General features: G+C 34.4%; 2 protein-coding genes and 1 long non-coding RNA gene across 9 annotated transcripts; all 3 read left to right on the plus strand.

Annotated features, from left to right (window-relative positions):
* Nucleotides 1-741: 741 nt before the first annotated feature.
* Nucleotides 742-7,297, plus strand: LOC145582677 (uncharacterized). Its single transcript, XM_081639669.1, has 3 exons — nt 742-944; nt 5,093-5,208; nt 6,419-7,297. The coding sequence occupies exons 1-3, from the start codon at nt 837-839 to the stop codon at nt 6,912-6,914; spliced, it is 720 nt and encodes a 239-aa protein (XP_081495795.1). The 5' UTR covers nt 742-836; the 3' UTR covers nt 6,915-7,297.
* Nucleotides 7,298-8,115: 818 nt separating this feature from the next.
* Nucleotides 8,116-14,006, plus strand: LOC145595665 (uncharacterized). 7 transcript variants are annotated; one of them, XR_014102990.1, is made up of 9 exons: nt 8,119-8,248; nt 8,673-8,905; nt 9,048-9,125; nt 9,195-9,278; nt 9,511-9,631; nt 10,408-10,548; nt 10,805-10,867; nt 12,046-12,185; nt 13,642-14,006. It is a non-coding gene; the product is annotated as an uncharacterized LOC145595665 (long non-coding RNA). The 7 variants fall into 7 exon arrangements; XR_014102992.1 differs by having other exon boundaries at nt 12,061-12,185; XR_014102995.1 differs by lacking the exon at nt 10,805-10,867 and having other exon boundaries at nt 8,116-8,248; nt 8,462-8,905; nt 12,061-12,185.
* A 1,236-nt stretch (nt 14,007-15,242) lies between these two features.
* On the plus strand, nt 15,243-19,592 carry LOC145582686 (copper chaperone for superoxide dismutase, chloroplastic/cytosolic-like). The gene is made up of 6 exons (XM_081639682.1): nt 15,243-15,520; nt 15,621-15,647; nt 16,586-16,658; nt 16,758-16,892; nt 18,449-18,672; nt 19,039-19,592. Exons 1-6 carry the CDS (start codon nt 15,275-15,277, stop codon nt 19,297-19,299), a joined length of 966 nt encoding a protein of 321 aa, XP_081495808.1. The 5' UTR covers nt 15,243-15,274; the 3' UTR covers nt 19,300-19,592.
* Nucleotides 19,593-19,735: the final 143 nt, after the last annotated feature.

The following is a 19,735-nucleotide window of genomic DNA, read 5'->3' on the forward strand; positions in this document are numbered from 1 at the left end:
TGCTATTGTAAAAAAAAATAAAAAGGCGAAAGAATGAGAGATAAAGATTTATTTCTTGAAAGGACGTGAGAAAATGTCGGTGGATACTTAATGGGGGAGTTAAATACATATGCAATGAATGATTCCAAAAATATGTACAAGTAGTTATTTGTCAATAAGGTATAAATAATGGTACAAATTCTTTGTTAAAAAAAGGGTCTTTGAGGAAGTTCAAGTTAATATTGAAGATAATTATGTTTAAGAGTGTGTTTGTGGACTATGACAATGATCAAACATATCATTTTAGAACATTTGGAAATATGTGATGTCAATGTATTAATTAAGAGACAAAAGGAGTAACACCAACTTATTTTCACATTATTTTTATTGAATTGAAATTATTTTTACTGAAGTGATAGTAATTTTACTAAACTATTTATTTACTCAATTGAACTATTTCTATTATATTTCTTTTTACAATTACTAATTTTTACTCCATTGAAAATTATTTTACTCAAGTGAACTTTTTTTTTTTAATTTTTTTTTTTTTATGTGAATAGAACAATACCTTACAAAAAAAACTAATTAGAGCAAATTATCTCTTAAATTAATGGGTTGATCTAAATTTAATGATATTTATGAATTGTTTAAATATAAACCATTTCGATTACTTTGGAATAGAGGGAATAATCCGTAATTGATATGGTATAAGAATATAAGATACTAGTACTCCTTAGTATAGTTTATGGTTAGTATAATTGATATGGTATAACATTGATATCTTAACTAATCTTTACACTTTTTTCCTTGAACAAAGAAAGTTAAAGGAGAGTATCGCATACAGAAAACCTAAAACAATGAGTAGAGATGAAAAGATCACAGCTGAACAAGTCATTTCCAAGCTCAAAGATGATGGCGATTTCGACCGTCTTCGCTTCAAAATTGTCCGTCAACTCAAACAAAACGTACTCTTTCTCTCTCCTTTCTTATTGCACTTCTAAGAAAATCAAAATCTTTTATTGTTATTATTATTATTTTAATTGTTTTTGTTTGTGATTTGAGTATTTGTTTGATATTTCGTTATCTTATCATATGCACATTGATTAGTTTCTTGGAATTTGTGGGTGTCAATGCTGAAATCTTTTAGTGTGAAAATTATCTATATTTACTCCAATTTTCTATTATTGGTCGAATTTTGGAGGGAAAAAGAGTAGCAAGAATATATTTTGGTGATATATAATTACTATTTATGTTGGGTTTTATCTATTTATTACGAATTTGTTTAAAGTTGGACTTTGAATTAAATTAATGTTTTGGTGGTGTTTGAGGTGGTTGGTATGAATCAATGGGGGTACTCGTAGCGAGAAGGAAATTGTTAAGGTAAGTGGAAAGTGGACTGTTGCTTTGGATGTTGCCGGGCAATGAGGCATTTGTTATTTCCAAACTAGTTTCTATCCCGGGTCGATCGATTTCTTGAGAGGTTTAATTGACTTGGTGGTTGTTGTTCATCTTTAGTAGTAATGTGATTGTTGTAACATTGACCGACAAATGAGGAATTACTCTTTCCTTAAGCTTTATTGTTGGTTGAATTTCTCTAGAGAAAACACCTTATGGCCATTCAATGCTCAGAATTTTGTGTTAGATTTGTTTGCAAATTGGGAAATATTATCTAGGGAATTCTATCAATATAACTGACTCTAGATAAGATAATGGATCTTAGCCTAGAACATTATGCATATATCAATTGATATATTTGGGATTTAGCTAGCAAATCAGTGCTCAAGCAGAAAGGATACCCCCCCCCCCCCCCCCCCCCTTCTTCCCTTCCTTCTCCGTTCCCCACAAAATTTAAGATGAGGAGAGAGATAGAGAGAAATGAAGAAAGAGACGCATATGATGAGAAGAGAGAGTGAGAAAGCATTTGCAAATATGGTAATGTTGCAATGTTTGTGAAAATTTTCATGACGGAAATGTTGCAATATGAGGAATTATATAAAAGAGGGGAAAACAAAAATTAAGGCTGCAGTTTTGCATAACTTACTGTTATGGACAAGGTTGTGTAGGCGACTTTCTCTTAAGCAAAAGCAAAGTTTGACAAGTGTTCTAGTGACTTCTCATCATCATAAATATATACATCTGATTCACCAATATTTGCAGAACCCTGGACATTCTGGTAGAAAGAATAAGTTAGTGGGTTCAGTTATCCACCTGAAGTATGAGAAGGGGCACTAGATTTTGTGATTAATATGCCCTGCTTTTGTTAAAGTGTAAATTTACCTTTGTATGTTTCATCTATTTATGGTATTAACCTGTCTGGGTAGAAGAGTTAACTGAGTTGTTCGTAATCACAATTGATTTATTGACCTTTGACTTGCAAACCTAGCAATAGCTTACTAGCTTATGTGTTTCTTGAATACCATATTTGTTAATGATGGGTGAATATTTGAGTTGTCAAATATGAATTAGGCTGATTCTTTGTTCCCAAACCTGTTTGATAGTGGTCTGCAAGTTGAATCAATGCATTTATTATTTTGAATTCAATACATGTTAAGAGTGAGTTCATAAGATGTGTAGCAAATGTTGACCCTAATCTCCTACATTTGCGTTGACATATTTACTATAAAATTAACTTCCTTGTTGTGATGCTACACTAAGGGTGCGTTTTATTTGCCTAATCTGAAATTATTTTATCTTATGTGAACTTATTAAACTTACCTAAAGTTATTTGAACTTATTATATTCCTTCCGTCCCTTATTGATAGTCCCTTATGGGCAATTTTCACGGGAATTAATAAACATAAATAAAAGTAATAAAAGTACATTGAAAAGGTAAATTTACATTGGGTATGCAAAAAAGTAGAGAGGGGAATACATGAAAAGCAAAATTTACATGGAAAAGTTAAATTTGCACAAATATTGTTGCAAATTGAAGGGAATTTTAGTAAAAATTTGATATTAATGATACTTGATAAAAGCAAATGAGACTATCAATTTGGGGCTAAAAATTGGCCATAAGGGACTATCAATAAGTGATGGCGGGAGTACACTATTAAAACTTATTTTAGTTGTAATTTGAACTTGGGTAACCCGTATCAACCCTTATTAGAACTTGGAAATTTTGTGAAAAAACACCCACTTGAAACATATTTTTGTGAAAAACCACCCACAATAAAAAATGTTGTAAAAAACCACCCAAACTAAAAAAAAATGTTGTAAAAAGCCACCCATTGCCACAAACAGGTTGTTGACCATATTTTCCGGTGTTGACCGCCCTTCCTTGGTGTTGGCCACCCGTCCCATCCCCTTAAAAACCCCTAGAATTCACCGAAAAACGTCTGATCACCCTTCCCCCTCCCCCTTGAAAACCTTTAAAATTCACTTGAAACAATGAAAAACCTCAATCCACCACCGGAAAATGTGGTCGGAGTGATTTTCGAGGGGGAGGGGGAGTGAATATTAGGGGTTTTCGGGGGGGGGGGGGGGGGGAGTGAATGTTAGGGGATTTTGAGGGGGAGGGGCGGCTAAACTTTTTCGGTGAATTCTAGGGTTTTCTAGAGGACGGTCAACGACGTTTTCAACAATGGGTGGCTTTTTGCAACATCTTTTTTAGTTTGGGTGGTGTTTTACAACATTTTTTATTGTGGGTGGTTTTTCACAAAAAAGTGTTTTTAGTGGGTGGTTTTTGACAAAATTTCCTTAACTTATTTTTGTAAAACTTATCTTATTAGAACTTATGATACCTGAAATAAGTGAAATTATGGTGAATAGAACAATGCCTAATACTAAAAAAATTTATGTTCCATCCACAAAAGATGTAGAATTTGTTATATACACGTGGGTGTTCCGTACACCCAACTAATCCAATGTTAGTTTTTGTTCTTCATTTGATGATAAAATGAAAAAAATCATTAAAATGAAAACAAATACTCATGGGTGTACAGTACACCCGGGTGTATATAACAACCTCTCCAAAAGATGATCATCAAAAGTAGGAAATCTATTATTGAGTACTTCGTATCTTTAATGGAAAAAGGAGATGAATTGCATTAAATTTGTCATTTTAGGAATATCACATCTATTGTTTGATTGAATGGATTCCTTGTTAGTGTATATTCAAAGTACATGTTATAAACCTTTGAGGCCTTGACAGTTTGGTGGATGTCAAATAATTTATGCTTTGGGACTATGAACAGCTTATGCTTTTAAAGACAAGTCCTCTCACTCTTTAGTAAATCGTTATTCATGGTGTTTCTTCCATCTGTGATAGCTTAACATGAAGGGAATAGAATTTTTTTGAAAAATAAATAAATAAATATATTTGTAGATGCCTCTTAATATGGCCCACACCCCACTATGAGCACATCTCTGTTTCAGAAGTGATATTGTAAATCTCCAGAGCTAGCATTCTATTATAGAATTTAATTATCTTTTATGGTATACCTTATCCTCCTCGTTCTTTTAATTGCAATAGTTTGTTTTACATGTTTGCCAACTCACGACTTTGGCCATTAAAAGCAGTGTATAAAACAGCAAACCTAGGCGCTTGGTGATTAGGGTAGAATGCCTTTTGGCTCTAGGCGAGGAACATTCAAAGAGGCATACCTGAGGCACACATAAGCAAAATTTTTTAACTGTTTTATATTGAAGAGGTGCATTGAAGTGAGCCCAAGGCGCGCCTAGGCGCAGCAGGATCTTTATTGCCTCATTGCGCTGTGAGCTTTTTTTATGCATTAGTTAAGGTTGACCTTTGAAAATATGTGTTGAGATGAGTAAGATAAGATCCCACGTGGTTATGTTTTTTCCTGCGATAAATCTCCTAAGATGGTCAAAGTGGAAATTATATACTGTTAAGGTCAAATTGTTGCAAGTGGCAACTAAAAAAACATGAATTATGTTTATAATTTGAAGGTTTTTTTTTTTTTTTATTTAAAAGGTCATCACATCTACTACAATATCTGATTTCATTCCTTATTTTTATAGTTAATTCTGTCAGCTTCATGCTGGATTCTACATTTCTTGTGATATTCGTAGAATTGCTTACAAACTCGTTTTTATATCTAAGAAATCTGTCTTTGCTATATTTTCTGATTCTGAGATTTGCTGGTTGCTGCAGGAGGACTTGCGTAACAGTATTATTTCAGTGATTAAGCAGTCCACTGCACTTAATCGTCCTGGTGCAGAAAACATGCAAACCAGGAAACTTTGTGATGCAATTTATGAAGAAATTCGGTGAGTTGCAACATCGTCTTTGCTATAAGTGAATTGTGATGTAAGCACGATATTAGTTTAATCTTTTATCGTTTTGATGATGAAAAATCTTGCTCTCAAGACTCATGCAAGAGGAATACCTTGTCCTTGGGAAATATGTAGAGCATTTGATTGGACATGCCTAGACTGCCTACAAGTTCCAATATAATTATTGGAATAAGATGTTACCCTGGTTATATGTAGGCATAACTTAGTGTTCAGGTTCATAGGACATGAGGAGGTGATTTCATGATGGCGTATGTGAGTGCCAGTAGATCATGTGTGTAAGAAATTGAAATTAGATTGTGGGCTGATGGGCGACATGGTTCTGTACACCCACTTTATTGATGTCTGAATGGCTTCTATATAAGTATATAGTCAACTAATGCCTAATGGTGTGCAAAAAACTTCTAGAATGGAAGGCTTTTAATGTCTCCAGAAAATATAGCCTAGTCCTGCACTTGTGAAGTGGATGGTTTTGTGCATCACATAGACATGTTGTAGTTACGTTTTTAATAAAATGTACTCCCACATCTGTGGAGAGGACTATGGTCTTTTCAACTTGGAAACAAGATACTGAAAAAAAGAAAAATTATATTTAGTCAAATGAATGTAAACTTAGCAATAAAAAGTTGAGTTAAAGTTCAACCTAACTAAGTTCAAACAAGCTCTGCTGAAAATACATTCGATTTAACAAAGAAAAGTTCAGTTCTGCAAATTTAAGTCTGATTTGGCTAGATTAACAGGTTCAGATCAACAAAATATAGTTAATTCAGTATAAATAAGTTGAAAGTAACCTAGTGTATAGACACTGCTCTGCCATTCTTGTTTTGACTGTATGTTTATGAAAAAACCTACAGCATGAAGCAAATTCATCAATAGGTTATTTTTACTAACCTTGATAATGTAAGGCTTGTAGATTTGATTTATCTCTTGTGCTGAGTGTTAAGCTTGTATTGCCAGAGGTTACATTTGTTGCAGTTCATTGACTTCTTTACTGTGAGATTAGGTGCTGCAGTTTGTTAGGACTTTAATTGCTTGTCACGATTGGCTCATTTCTAAGTTACTAACAAAGCTTTTTACTGCCCTAAAAAATTTCATATTTCATGTCTTCTGAGCTGTAGAACTCTGACATTCCATTTTATGTAGGCAGAGGTGATGGTTAATTGGTTGTGTTGCATCTTTGATACAGTGAAAAGGCAATGAGTCAAATTTCAGATGGCTTGTGGGAGATTATTCGGTCAGGTGATGACATGAAAACTGAAATAAAAGAAACAGTTCACTCAGTCTATGATAAACTACTGAATCCTGAGCAGAAAGCGATTGATTCAACGTCTTCCTCAGGCCAAGTGCCAATTAGTAGAGGAACTGAGTTTAATGGTCATGTCATTGTTTCTGGGGAAAGCAATGGTATAATGTCTAATGGAGAGCATAAAGAAGCCTCAGGTTTCTCTTTGCATAATAGTACTGCCACAAACAATCATGATTTAAAACCCGAGACACAGCAGCCTCATCCTGGTAATAATAGTTTCACTGAAGAGGGTATAGAACCTCATTGGCGCAATGGTCCATTGCAGTCCAAAAAAGCTAATTCCAGTTCACCTCCTGGCTATTCCTCATCAGGAGGAAAGCGCAAGCGAGATGCCGATGCAGATGAAGACCCTGATATTCCACCAGGTTTTGGTTAAACATCCTCACTAATTATAGAGATAAAGCATGATTAGCCTTTTAACCACGAATACTTTTGTAGTGTCTTTCTTTTTGTAGGGTAAGGAGGACTCTAACTAGACTTCCATTCTCAAAGTTTAGTGTTTTTTTTCCTAATCATTATTCGTTGGCGTCAGGAAAATTTAACCTTGTAACGAGAATACGAGATTACAAGGTGAATTCCTAACCAACTACATTGAGCCTTTTTGGTACAAATACTTTTGTAGTCACTAATCCTTTTCAGAGTATTGTTAACTTGTTAAGAGCTATCGTTAGAATTATACAAGTATATAAATTGTAATTGTTTCAGTCACACATTTTATAAAAATTTATTTGTTAATGTTGATGAAAAGTTTGCTTTTGACCAGGATAAGTTCTTTATATTTTGAAACATATATGATTTCTTTATTGTATATGTTTTCTTTATTATTTGCTCAATTTGCACTATTCTGCACACATTTATCTTATTGTTAATACTTCCATGCGAAAACCAATTTGTTTTTGATGAATTGCAAAAATAATTATATTACCTCTTTAGTAGAGGATTAAAGCAAACAAGTAATTTTCAACAAATGAATCTAGCAAGTTGTATACATCAAAAGTTGCTCTTAATGTCAAGTTGATAAAATCGTGATTAGCTAGATCTCAACTAGCTTAGTTTGTAAAGTTTTAAATGTCCTAACATTCTTACTATCTTCCCTAGAAATCAAAACCTGATTATGAAGGAATAAAACATTTATAAAGTACATTTCAACATACTATTGTAAACAACTAAACAAGAGGTGTCAATTCGAATTTCCGAGTCGGAAGATCAAGTCGGATTTATTTTAAAGGTTTGTCATACTATATTTTTGTTCATAGAAGTTAAAACACGAATCGAATTCTTTTGATTTTAGATCATTCATTCCGGAGACATTTCTACACTCTAATGATATGCATACGCGTACACTGATACCTTAACGGCTTAACCCGATATCTATAATAACTATTAAAAGTGAGAAGTTTGCAAGTTGAAAACTCCTTAGTAATAGTGTGATGACAATTTTACCCCTCAAAAAGTACAATTACGATTTTGCCCTTATTTTGCTGCTGGTGATCTGTTGGCTCTCGTTCTTCTCTCAGCCAAAATGCTTAGGTGGTGTTTTGTTGGCTCTTGATTACTTTCTGCTTGCTGGTGATCACTTTATCCAGGGTTATTCAATCTTTGACCTAGGGTTATCATCTAAATTCGATCCCCAATTTCTCTCTCCTCAAGTCCTCAGTCTCTACCTCAGATTTCTCTCCTCAGTCTTTACCTCAGATTTCTCTCCTCAAGGTGAGTTCTTTGATTTTCTCTTAATTAACGAATTGTATTTCTTGTAAAATTTTGATCTGTTTCAATAATTTTCGCTTTTGATTTTCTGCTCGATTTTGCTTTTGTTAAATTCGTTGTTTCTTCCAATTTTCATTGTCGATTTTCATGTTTGAATATTGATTTCCCTGAATTGTAGCTACGTGACTTTCTTATCTTTTTTCTCCATTGAAGCAGCTTTCGAGCCTTTTCCGTTCCTCCATTAAAGCGAATTCTGAGCTTTCCCCTTTACCGAAGCAGCTTACAACTAATGTGTTTTTCAATCATCAATTTTCCATTTTAAAATGGGATTTACTTTTTGTGAATTATTATCAGATTTTCTTCGATCTAATTTTGAGAAAAAAAATGGAAACCAATTTACTTAATTTTTGTGGGTTGAATATTTTAGGGTTCAATCTGATCGAAAATTAATGTCGGGATCTCTTGATCGATTTGCTCGCTTGCATTCTGGGTATGTCAAATTCTGATGATTTAATTTCCAGCGTTCTTGGTCGAATTGTCGCTCATGGATTTCCAGGTTTTTGAGCCAACTCAACGATTCCAAGCCTGGGATGTACAGTCAAGCAATCTTTAAGGGAATTTGGAAGACAGGAAAAACCTCTTTTTCTACAATTGAAAGAGGTAAGTTTTCTTTTATTTTTGATTTCGCATTGTTAGTATTTTTAACTTTAAGTTTTCTTTATAATTCTTACAGTTTGAGGTTTTCTGGTTTTTTATGCCGATGAAATCTTTTTCAATTTTTTTTTATTAATTTTTGGTTTAGGTTTGATTCCTTCCACTGTGATCAGAGAGGGATTATCTTGAAATTTCTTCAGATTCTTACAATTTGAAGATTTTAAAGGTTATTTTCACCCTTTAATTGCTTTTGCATTTAAGAAAGGTTTTTGTTATATTGTTGGTAATTTTGCAGGTTTAGATTTTTTTTGGTGGGAGATCTATTGTTAGCGCCTATTGATCATTACTCAGCGGCTCATGCTGGCCCTTGAAAGTCGAGGTCAGAAATTTCTATTTTTATCGTATATTCTTATATATTATTAAAATTAGTAATTGTGTGTTTATTACTTTTCAATTTCTTTGTAATTATATGATTTGAATTCTGGACTTTGTAATTCTAAAGGTTAAACTGGCAAATACTTGTTGGTTTGCTGTAAATGTATCATGTATGCTTTCAGGGCCTTTCGCCTTATGGCAGAAGATACTAAGCTATGATTCTGGTGTCTGTGTAGGTGCATGCGGTGGGATTAAATCATGGGTAAGGGTAATACGAGGCTTTCATGTAGCAATGGGATGCGGCTCAGGGATATTGCTATAGCTAATTCAAAAGGTGAATGATGATGCAAAGAATGGGTATGAGATAATTCTCCATGACTAGAAAATAAAGAGTGTGAATCATATCATACAGATACATACCCTATTTGCTTTACCAAATTATTTGCTAGGTTTAGCCACTGAATTTGATAGGTTTATAGCTGGTTATGACTCTTATGAGAATGATCATACACCTTAATTTTGCTCTACTTTGTAGAATTTCAGGGCAAAAGAGCCAAAACTCTTTTTAACTACTCATATAACCTTCGGATGAAGAATAATAAAGAAAAAATTAAACGGTGTAAGAGCCACAATTGATGAAGATAATTGCCTTACACAATCAAAACTTTATAAGCCATTAGATATTTATTGCTTGTTTTATTTATTGCTTATTTGTGGCATAGGCGATATTGTATGCATATTAGATAATCATCAATAATGCTATTTTGTTTTGTACTAATCAATGTTTATGCTGCTAATTCATATGTAAATTAGTTGCAATTTGAACCGTAATTGTGTAAGTATGATGTGTTGTATTGGCAAGTGGGTCACTAATTTCTGTCATCTCTAAACAACCCGGATTGAAATTGACATGTAAATTCAAGAGAATGATAGCTGTTACAATGTTAGAAGATAATTGCCTTACACAATCAAAACTTTATAAGCCATCACTTTTGATATTTCAAAACTAAATGCTTGATGAAGTTTTCATTTCAAATCAATCTAGATTCTTATTTTTGTTAGATTAAAATAGTTTTGATTGAGTGATTGCTCAGCGTATTGTGAATTAATCTTTTAAATTTTTTTTTATGTAGGCATAGTGATTCAAAAATGCAATGAAGCACGTTGGAAGTTTTTCAGCTGGTAGTGTTGATATGTTAGATGTCTATCCTTTACAACTCAGGCTCTCTGTTTTGCGAGAAGCAAACTTATTAGGTGTTAAAATTAGTAAAAAGGTGATTTCCATGAACTTTTTCTTTTTTATACTACATCCGTTAATTATTATGTGCAACAAAGGAATATTTTATGCCTCACAAATAATACCCCTTTGTTGCACATAATAATTAACGGACGTAGTATTTTTTTTTTCTTTTCTTGATGAATATGGCAACTAAGTAATGATTAAGCTAGCTTGACATCTGTGTGTATCTAATTTTGATGCTTTATCGTTTTTATTATAAATTTTTTGATTGGGATCGGGTTTTCCTTCAGTTTTCGGTCGGTCGCTAATTTGCAAGAGCCACATTTCTTGATGTTCCTACAACTGGTGTTTAGGTAGCCTTCCCTCATTTGTTTGATTTCAGATCAGAATAATTTATCAGGTAGCATTTAGATTGATATAATTTGATTTTTGTGGTGACTGATGGGAAAATAATTAATTCCTGGTTGCACCTTACATTATATACATACATCAATTCGTGATGCTAGGTAGCTTGTAGTTGAAAAAAAAAAACTAGGTGACAATCACGAAAACGTAAAGAGCTTGATAGAACTAGACATGATGGCAACAAAAATAAGATGTAACAGATTGAATAACAGGAAACAAGACTTTGTAAATTTATAATGTAAAGTAATGGTCATAAAGCCAAATTAGGTAGTTTATCATGATTGGTTTTTTGGTAGTTTTGACTCATTGATTGACTAACTATGGATAAGGAAACTACAAAATATTCTCCACTTGCAATTCTTTGTGAACGATCTAATTGGACATGCTATCATCATTGTAAACCAAATTAGGTCATCATCCAACTTTTTCTTCCTTTTCTTTCAGTTCTCCATTGATAGATGATACTTTTTTTTTATGTTCCATGATTTGACGATTCTTGTCAATGATCTATATGCTTCATCATACTGTACTTGTTTGATACTTTTTGAGTTTAAGAAAATTAGCATTAAGCACCATTAGAGAAGTTAACTAATGATTTTTTCGTTGTTGATTATATAGGCTTGATATTTGATAACAAACACAATATCGTAGATACTATATTATATGAAATTATGGCATTTACTAGAACTCATAACAAATGCAAGGCTTGTACTAAACTGAGTATTTTTGTGGATTTGTTATCAGCTGATGGGGAAACTTTTCATAAGTCTCACATCGGATGCAACCACTGCAATATGATATGTCTCTTTAATGTCACATTATTGCTTTGTGTCTAAAAATGTCTTAAACTCTTGTAGAAATTTCAAAGAAAGATACGTTCTTATGTCCCTTCTATTTGATATTTTGATCATTGGCCTCCTGATTTCCTCTACTTCACCTTTTTCTCGTTTCTAGAATTTAAAATGTGATGTTCATATTAACTAATTTCATATCGTAGATAACAATAATATAAAATATAAGTGTATAAATAATTTAATTGCTGAATAACTTTGTTACATTGACAAATGAGCAGCTACTCTTCTATGGATGGAGTCCTCTAGCTTAACAATTACATTAACATTTGTAGCTTTACACAACACAGGAAGAAAGTGCTCTTAGCATAAGATTGCCGAGGTGTTTGCAAATGAGGCAAACGTCACCCCTTTGATGTGACGTCATATTTCTCCCTCTCTCCTCGTTCCACCGGTTGCTGTGACGTCACTCCATGTAGGTGATCTGTCCTTTCTTCTTTGTACTTGATTTAGTTGTTTAGATCAGAATTTTTTTAAAAAAAAAATGTTTTTAAAATTATTATAGTTGATTTGTCTATTGTTTGATGTATATATCTTTACTGCCCAATTTTTGCTAAAGTAAGTCATTTTTTTACTTGATTGTTTGATGAATCCATGTTTTTGTATGTTGGGTTTGATTTTATGTTAGTGGGGTTTAATGATTTGGCATTGTTTGGCTGTTTCAGTTGTTGATTTTTGAAGATTTTAGGGGATTAGGGTTTCTAGGTAGTGATTAATTAGGGGTTAATTGGAGTAGATCGTTGGATTATGGTGAGATATGAGGGTATTTTGGGTTAATAGAAGATGGGTTGTGTTTTTGGGAAAGAGATAGGAGCACATGAGGGGAGGGATAAAGGTGGGAGGAGAGAGAGAGAGTTTGGGGGTTGAATCTGGTAGGAAGGCAGATGTTGTGTCTGTTGCAGATGTTGTGTCTGGTTGGGATGCAGGGAAAGAAGGGGAAAATGGGGGTGTTGAGACGGTTGAGTTGAATGATGGTGGAAGGAAGGAGGAAGAGAAGAAGGGAAAGGTAGAAGTCAGAAGGCAAGAGGCGGCGATCGAAGCCGAATCCTAAGCTGAGTAAATCCTCCTAAGAATGTACATGATGAGCAGGTGGCAATTGTTTCTGCCTGATATTTAGCTGGCCAAATGGAAATAGGATTCTTTTGTTCAACACCATCCTCATTCTTCAATAATATTCAATAGCTAACTTAAAATTGTTGATGTGACAGCAATAAGGGTAGATAGGACTTAAGATGATTTGTATCTGACTTTGTTGGGATGAAGGGTTTGGAGGGGTAATTCTGAGTTGGAGGGTTGGGGGGGGGGGGGGGGGGGGGGGGGCTCTCCTCTGTGTGAAGGATCAACGCGTCTTTGATTTTCAAGAGATCTCGAGTCTTTAGTTTTTAAGAGATCTCAACCAAAAATGTTAACAAGCCTTAGATTTTGTACTGGCTTGGTGCTCTGTATTTCTTCAAAATTGAAAGAGTCCTTATTAAATGAAGTGTCTTTTAGTGCTGCAAAGGAAAATGTATTAGAAAACTGTAGCTTCTGATTGTTTGATGGGATTAAGTAATGTTCTTGGCTTTGCTTAAGGTACATAATGGTGGGGGGTGTTTGGACAATTTTATATCACATTTGTTTTATTAGTTGTTTTTAGTTTTGATAAAGAGCTTATGGTCCTTAAACCATATCCGCTGCTTAACATTTTATTAAACTACTTTATCTTCATTTGAAAGAAAAGAATCTGATGCTTAGCATAACAAAGGAGGAGAAAAAATTGCTAGACTAATTGAATATGCATAATTTGTTGGGCAAATGTACTTTTTCATGAGGTCTTCATCAATTGTGGCTCTTACACCGTTTAATTTTTCTTTATTGTTCTTCATCCGAAGGTTATATGGCTGAGGTTGTTGCTCCAGGAATGGGAGTACTTTTGGCTCACCAACTTGGTTTCGAGAACATTGAACTAGAATGCGATGCGTTAGAGGTAGTAAAAGTCATATGCTCAGGACTGAAGTGGAGACCTCTGTATGATCTGATTATTGAGGATATGTGTCTACTTGAGTCTTCTTTTACTTCTGTCATCATGTCAAAAGGTGTGGTAATGATGTTGCACACCTAGCTCTGCTAGAATGGTTCCTTTGGTGGGGTTAAGCAAATTTTTTATTCTAATTTCCCGCAAGGCATTTTGGCTCTTGCAAATCTGGTTGTAACTTAATATTTGTTTTAATATATTTACCCACCTGAGATTCAAATTCGGCTTTTGCTTGAGAAGAGTGCTTGATATTCTTTTATTTTTTGGACGGGAATATGATGATATATTCTTATTGATGTACAAACTACACGAAAATTTTGGTACTCTTATAATAAGAGTGGGCTAGAAATTGATTTATTATTGCACATGTATGTCTTTGGAGCCCAACGGTAGATTAATGGTTTAGGGGTGAACAATTTGTTTAGAGGCGAGGTAAAATATAATGTTTATGGGCCGGGTGAGCAAATTCTTTAGGAGTGAGCAAACTATTTAATTAGGATTGAATAATATTATATTTAGAATGAGGTTGTTGTCTAAATTTTTAGTTAGAGGTAAACAAATTGTTAAGAGGTGAACAAACTACTTCTATTTGATACAATCCACAATAAAAGTTCAATTAATCGATATGCCCTAATATTATACCATCGCAACCTCTTTAAGGAGTAAGGTAATTCTATACTTTGTATTGTTTTTGAGAGTGAACAAATTATGTAGGGGTGAGTAGACTATTCAATGGTTAACAATTTTTTGACGAGTTAGCAATTTATTTTACGGGTGAGAAAATTGTATACAATTTTTAGGGGTGAAAAAGTTATTTAAGGGTGAGCAAACTATTTACGAGTGAGGAAATTTGTATACAATTTTTAGGGGCGGACAAATTATTTAAGGATGAGCAAATTATTTAACCCGATGTGGTGTCAAAGAAGTTCAAGCGCAAGAATAGGTATTATTATTCGAGCATCTTAAGTAGTGTTGGTGTAGCTAGGACGCTCACGACTAATATTTTTAGTTTTTAAGAGGTGAGCAAATTTCTAGGGTTGAACAAACTTTTTTGGGGTTGTTATTTAGGGGTCAAGTAATTGAATATGTTATTTAGGGGTTGAGCAAACCCCTACATGCACATCGTCTTTTTTATCCGGCAATTGGCCTAATACCATAAACGACCAACAAGAATGCACTATAATTATAATACACATTATAAATTATTGCTACATAAACAACTACAACATTATTAATCTATATATAATCATAACATTATATTTGTGAATGTAACACACAGTATGTCAATATACAACAAATTAATTACGCATTAACGTTAAGTGCCAAACTAAACTTTTCCGATTCACCATACGAAGTGCGCGCATCGCGCGCGTGGAGCTCGAAAACTAGTATACCTAAATACGAGTAGACGACATAATATAATTTCCGAATTGACAAATTGACACAATTAATACAGTTGAGTACCTTAAAAAGAAAGAAAAAAAAAAAAAATGACGATTCTGAGGTCAATAGTCACAACAACAACCGCCATAGCAGCCACAGCTCTGCCTGCAGCTTACGTCGCATCTTCTCTCTCCTCTTCATCTTCTTCTTCCTTCTCGAAGTCTCTGGACTTCCGCTTTCTCTCTCCCCAATCACCTTCGAATTCAGGGGTTGCTGCTAGATTCGGCCTTATCAAGAGTTTCAGCTCTCCGCCTTCTGCTGTTCTAATGGAGAATCCTAAGTTTTCTTCTCATGTTCGTCTTTTTTCTTTCTCTCTATATTTCTCTTTTTATATTTCTCTTTCTATGTTTAAGTCGAAGATGTTATGCTGATTGATTGTCATTGATTTTGCAGGAAGATTTGAAGTTGCCGGAATTAATGGTCAGTTTTTGTTCTAAATTGATTGTGGAATTGAGTAATTTCTTTACTGATTGAATTGGGCGATGATATAATTGATTAAGATGATGCATTGATTTGATTTGGAGATTGATAAATTGTGTTTAATTGATTGAAGTGGAGAATTAGATTGATGTTTCAATTAATACGAAGTATAATGATTTATAATGATTAATTATTGAACTTGGGAATCGTTTATGCAAACTATGGCGGAATTTTCTGCTCTAAGACCTATAATGTTTGAAGTTGAATTTCTATGCTTAAATGCTAATTCTTTTAATTGAGAATTGGAGAAATGCAAGTTTTTTAATTACATGTGGTATTGAATCAAAGGGGAAACTGGATGGATGATAGTGAATGCCAAGAAAGTTATCTGAAACGGGCCACAATTCAGAAAACTAGAATTCCTAGGGTTAATTTATGCATTATATTTACATTATTATGTATATATGCATCCTATTCTTGTCCATGTCACGAATATGATAACGACAAAAGGAATAGCACAGGATCACTGCCGTTTATGAGTGTCTGGAGTTCTTTTAATAGCAGTATTTGTTTACCATTCAGGTGATGGCGGTATCTCTGATTTATACTATAGGTTTTTCTTCTGGATTGTTTGTCTTTTAACAATGATTTCCCTTTGCAATCAAGTCGATGATTTTAGATAATGTTCTATGTTCTATGATTTTGGGTACTGTAGTTCTAGTTGCAGAAACAGAAAAAACACCCTTATGGCCTATGGAAGAAGATGTATTTGTTCATTTGCAGGAAACCCCTCCATGTATACCATTTTGTCCGTTGCCTGATGCAATTTGTTGCATTTACTATCATAATGTTGCTTCAGCTTGAACTACAACAACTACTTTTTTTTTTTTTCCTTTTTTATTACTTGAGAAGATGATAGTTTCTTTGCTTTGGAACAGACAGAATTCATGGTGGATATGAAGTGTGAAGGTTGTGTTAGTGCTGTAAAGAGTAAACTAGAGACTCTAGAAGGTATTTGCTAACGACTTGAATCACTAGCACATCTATAACGTGCTGAATTCTTGTTTTCATTTGTTTTACTTATATTTTTTGTTTTCTTTACTTCAATAGGAGTTGAGAGTGTTGAAGTGGACCTGAGCAATCAAGTAGTTAGGATTCTTGGTTCTTCACCCGTGGTAGCCATGGAAAATGCTTTGGAGCAAACTGGCCGTAAAGCACGATTGATTGGTCAAGGAGTACCTGAAGGTTGGTAACTTGAAAATTTTTGGTTCATCACTTTTTTTTTCCTAATTTAAAATTTGTTATTGGGTGATTTCTTGTCCGATAAAGTGCCGTACCATTTGAATGATGTTTGAAGGGAAGTGACATTATTTTGTGTCAATTGAAATTCTTTATTATGACTGGCTTTGCATGGTTTATATGTTTTTCTGTCATGGTTTCCTTACTAGTTTGTTGTACTATATTATTTTTTCATGTCTTCAATGTGCTAGACTCTATTGTGATACAGGGCACCATGTATTGTGTAAAGCTTGTTAGGGTGATTGTTTTCTCTCAAAGTCGCATGGATGAATTTGTTTTCGTGCCAACTGAACTTAGTAAATGTGAAGTAATGGTCAAAGTTCATGGATTCTCTGAAAACTCAGTGTTTAGTCACTGTGGCTGCAATCTTTATTGTATCTTTTGGAGCGGAGTTATTGGTAGTTGTGATTTCTTAAAGTGCACAGGTGGGAGTAGCTTGAACCAAACACATTTGAGTGATCCTTCAATTTTGAATCATTTTGTAGTATATTTTAACACCTGCCATCATGACCTTCCCGCTTGTGTCTCGGCCAGTTTAGATTGTAACCTAAAGCTTTTGGGAAACAGCTAGATTTTATTTTGTTTTTACAATTTTTTTTGTAGATTTACTGGAGGTTGATTACATTCATTAGGGGACCTATGTTGGTCCATCAGCTACAATTACTCATTACTTCATTAGGGAAGCTATTTTGTGGTATATTTTGTGAAATTTAATTTCAACTCTTGACTTCGATGTAGGTTTAACCAATGGGGGGAGCCCTTGAGCTATAGGCTTTGATCATAATGTTTCTAATATCCTGCAACTATGCTGGTGCTATGAGTTATAGTTAGTCATGTTTATGGCTGCCCTTGGTTGTAGTAAATGCCTCCTGGCATGTATAAGTTGACTTATTATCTTCATGTAATTTCTTAGTTTGTGGTGAGGAAGAAAAAATTTAGGTGGAGTGCAATGTATTGGCTAGCTGGAAGATTTTAAAGCTCTTCAATTTTTTCAAATGTCAATGAAGATGATAGGGAATGAGGATGTTTTTAGAGCATGGAACATCCCAAGGGAGGTATCAGATATCAATATCTTATGAAGGTTGTAATTCTCTAGACTTAGATTATTGGCTTTGTTTGGCTTCGGCACATGAATGGCCATGAGATTCCCTCTAACTTGATTGGAAAAGATCATTTAGTCTGTAGCAAGGCATGCTACCTATTTTTTTCTTTTTACCAAGATCAGTGATTAGATTATTACATGGCATTGTGTGTGTGTGTGTGTGTGTGTGTGTGTGTGTGTTGGGGGTGGGGGGGTGGGTGGGTGGGCCAGAATTTACATGTAATACATTAGATGTTTATAGCCTGCAAGTTGTAACTACTTGAGTGTCATGGGTGGGAATTTACATGTAATACGTTAGATGTTTATAGCCTGCATGTTGCAACTACTTGAGTGTCACTGTATGTAATTTTGTATTGTTGCATTATTTATAGGGATGCTGACCTTGCGTCATTGAAAGCAGATTTCCTTGTGTCTGCGGCAGTTGCCGAGTTTAAAGGTCCAGATATTTTCGGTGTGGTTCGCTTTGCCCAGACACACATGGAGTTGGCCAGAATCGAGGCCAATATCAGTGGGTTGCCACCTGGGAAACATGGCTGGTCTATAAATGAGTTTGGTGATCTGACTAAAGGTCCAGTCAGCACAGGGAAAGTGTACAATCCACCAATCCAAGGAAGTGAAAGTGAGGTATTGTGGTCAATTCATTTTCTTGCATGTACACAAGCTATTGATGTGCATATTCTTGCATGCATACAACCCACCATACAAGGGAGGGCATTCTGTCGGTTTTTGAGGGGAAGTACCTTCTTTAAAGCTGGGTTCAAAACTTCTAATGCAACATAATGAACTGTAGTACCTTACACATCCTAATATTAGCGAGGTTTGCTGAGGATCAGGTGTAGGTGGCCTTTCTAAATGAGAGTGAGGCTACTATGGAAGGAAATAGTAGTAAAACTGTGTTCCATGGAAACATAATATATAAAATTCACGTGTCGAGTTTGTAATTGATTTTTTATTTATCTTGTGAAATGACGGGTGTGCTATTATCTCCAGCCACTGGGTGACCTGGGAACATTAGAAGTCGATGAGAAAGGTGAAGCTTATTATTCAGGAATCAAGAAGATGCTGAGGGTTGTTGATTTAATTGGACGGTCCATTGTCTTGTATGCATCCGAGGATAAGTCTGATCCTGGCCTTGCAGCTGCAGTGATTGCAAGAAGTGCAGGAGTAGGTGAGAACTATAAAAAGCTTTGTACATGCGATGGAACCACAATCTGGGAAGCAAAGCCTGATATTGTCACTAGCAAAGTCTGACTGTATCATTAAACCATACAACTTGTACAGATGTATGGGCCTTTTTAAGCAACTTACCAATTACAGGTCCTCACATATGGATTGTTGTACTACCTCCATCTTGATATAGTTACACTTTTCGTTAAAATTATATCAACAACTATTTCAATGAGGGAGTTGTACCTAAGAACATCAGATGTATTGAGGAAATACCAAAATAATACAATCATAATATACTCTGGTCAATTCCAAATATTTTGGATGTCTTCGAAAGAGATTTCTTCGAAAGAGATTTGATTGTGTCTATTTGTCTCTGTACTATCTCGTGTTTATTAGGAAATTCATTTATGTGCGTGAACACCCTGCTCAAAAAGCTGCACATTTACTGTGACACCTGACACTTGAATAGAATCATAAGATATCCAACATGAAACATTTAAACCTATACTATTGAATT

The sequence above is a fragment of the Chenopodium album genome, chromosome 2 (genome assembly GCF_948465745.1).
Source record: "Chenopodium album chromosome 2, dcCheAlbu1.1, whole genome shotgun sequence".
Lineage (NCBI taxonomy): Eukaryota > Viridiplantae > Streptophyta > Magnoliopsida > Caryophyllales > Amaranthaceae > Chenopodium > Chenopodium album.